Source organism: Tupaia chinensis, unplaced genomic scaffold, assembly GCF_000334495.1.
Source record: "Tupaia chinensis unplaced genomic scaffold, TupChi_1.0 Scaffold000273_1, whole genome shotgun sequence".
In the NCBI taxonomy this organism is placed as follows: domain Eukaryota; kingdom Metazoa; phylum Chordata; class Mammalia; order Scandentia; family Tupaiidae; genus Tupaia; species Tupaia belangeri.
The window spans coordinates 697436-698152 of NW_006159755.1; the positions used below are offsets into that span (position 1 = coordinate 697436).

Here is a 717-nt window from a genome sequence, read left to right on the forward strand (position 1 = left end):
AGAGGAGCGGTGATGGGGCTGCGAGGGACGGCATGATGTTGGCATGACTTCCTGTCTCCCGCCAGATGCTCCTCACTGCAACTGCGATGAGCGCTGGAGCGCGTCGAGCTGCCTTCAGAGGTTTTAATGTCATTTTCCTACTTATCTCAATAACACAATCCGCATTTCAAACTGGGACAGAAACTGAGTTGGCTCCAGGAGACACTTATCACCACTGAGAACCTTGGGAAGATGGAGCCAAACGAGTGTGCGGGGCGGCGGGGCGGGCCAGAGGCCGTCCCCTTTTCCCAAGGCCTGGGGCCTGCAACCTCCGACTGCCACGCAACTGCGAGCCCTTCAGTTGACAACGCCGGAGGGCGATCCCGTTGCTATGAGCGTTGCTGGGGAGGGGCCAAGAGGAGGGGCTCACTTCCGGGAGGCGTGCCACTAGTAACCCGGAAGCGGTAGGCAGTGCGGCGCTGTTTAAAGATGGCGGCGGAGGAACCTCAGCAGCAGAAGCAGGAGCCGCTGGGCAGCGACTCCGAAGGTACAGGCGAGGAGGAGGGATGTCCTGGCCGGGCTAGGGGAGTGATGCCGGGTCGGCTGTTCTCGACGAGGTCTGAGAAGCAGCGGGGTACGAAGCGCGCGGACGGCCCCTTCCTCCGCCTTCGCTACCTCCCCTCCCCCTGTTAATGGAAGGAGCCGCTGCCGCGGCCCCCCGCCCGGCGGGCGGCGCGG

General features: G+C 63.5%; 1 protein-coding gene across 1 annotated transcript in view; it reads left to right on the forward strand.

Annotated features, from left to right (window-relative positions):
• Positions 1–435: 435 nt before the first annotated feature.
• The window catches only part of OTUB1 (OTU deubiquitinase, ubiquitin aldehyde binding 1), an 8844-nt gene continuing 8562 nt past the window's right edge, over positions 436–717 (forward strand). Inside the window, exon 1 of the mRNA XM_006149813.3 lies at positions 436–526. Coding sequence (XP_006149875.1) covers positions 469–526 — 58 coding nt within the window. The 5' untranslated portion in view covers positions 436–468. The remainder of the gene's footprint in view (positions 527–717) is intronic.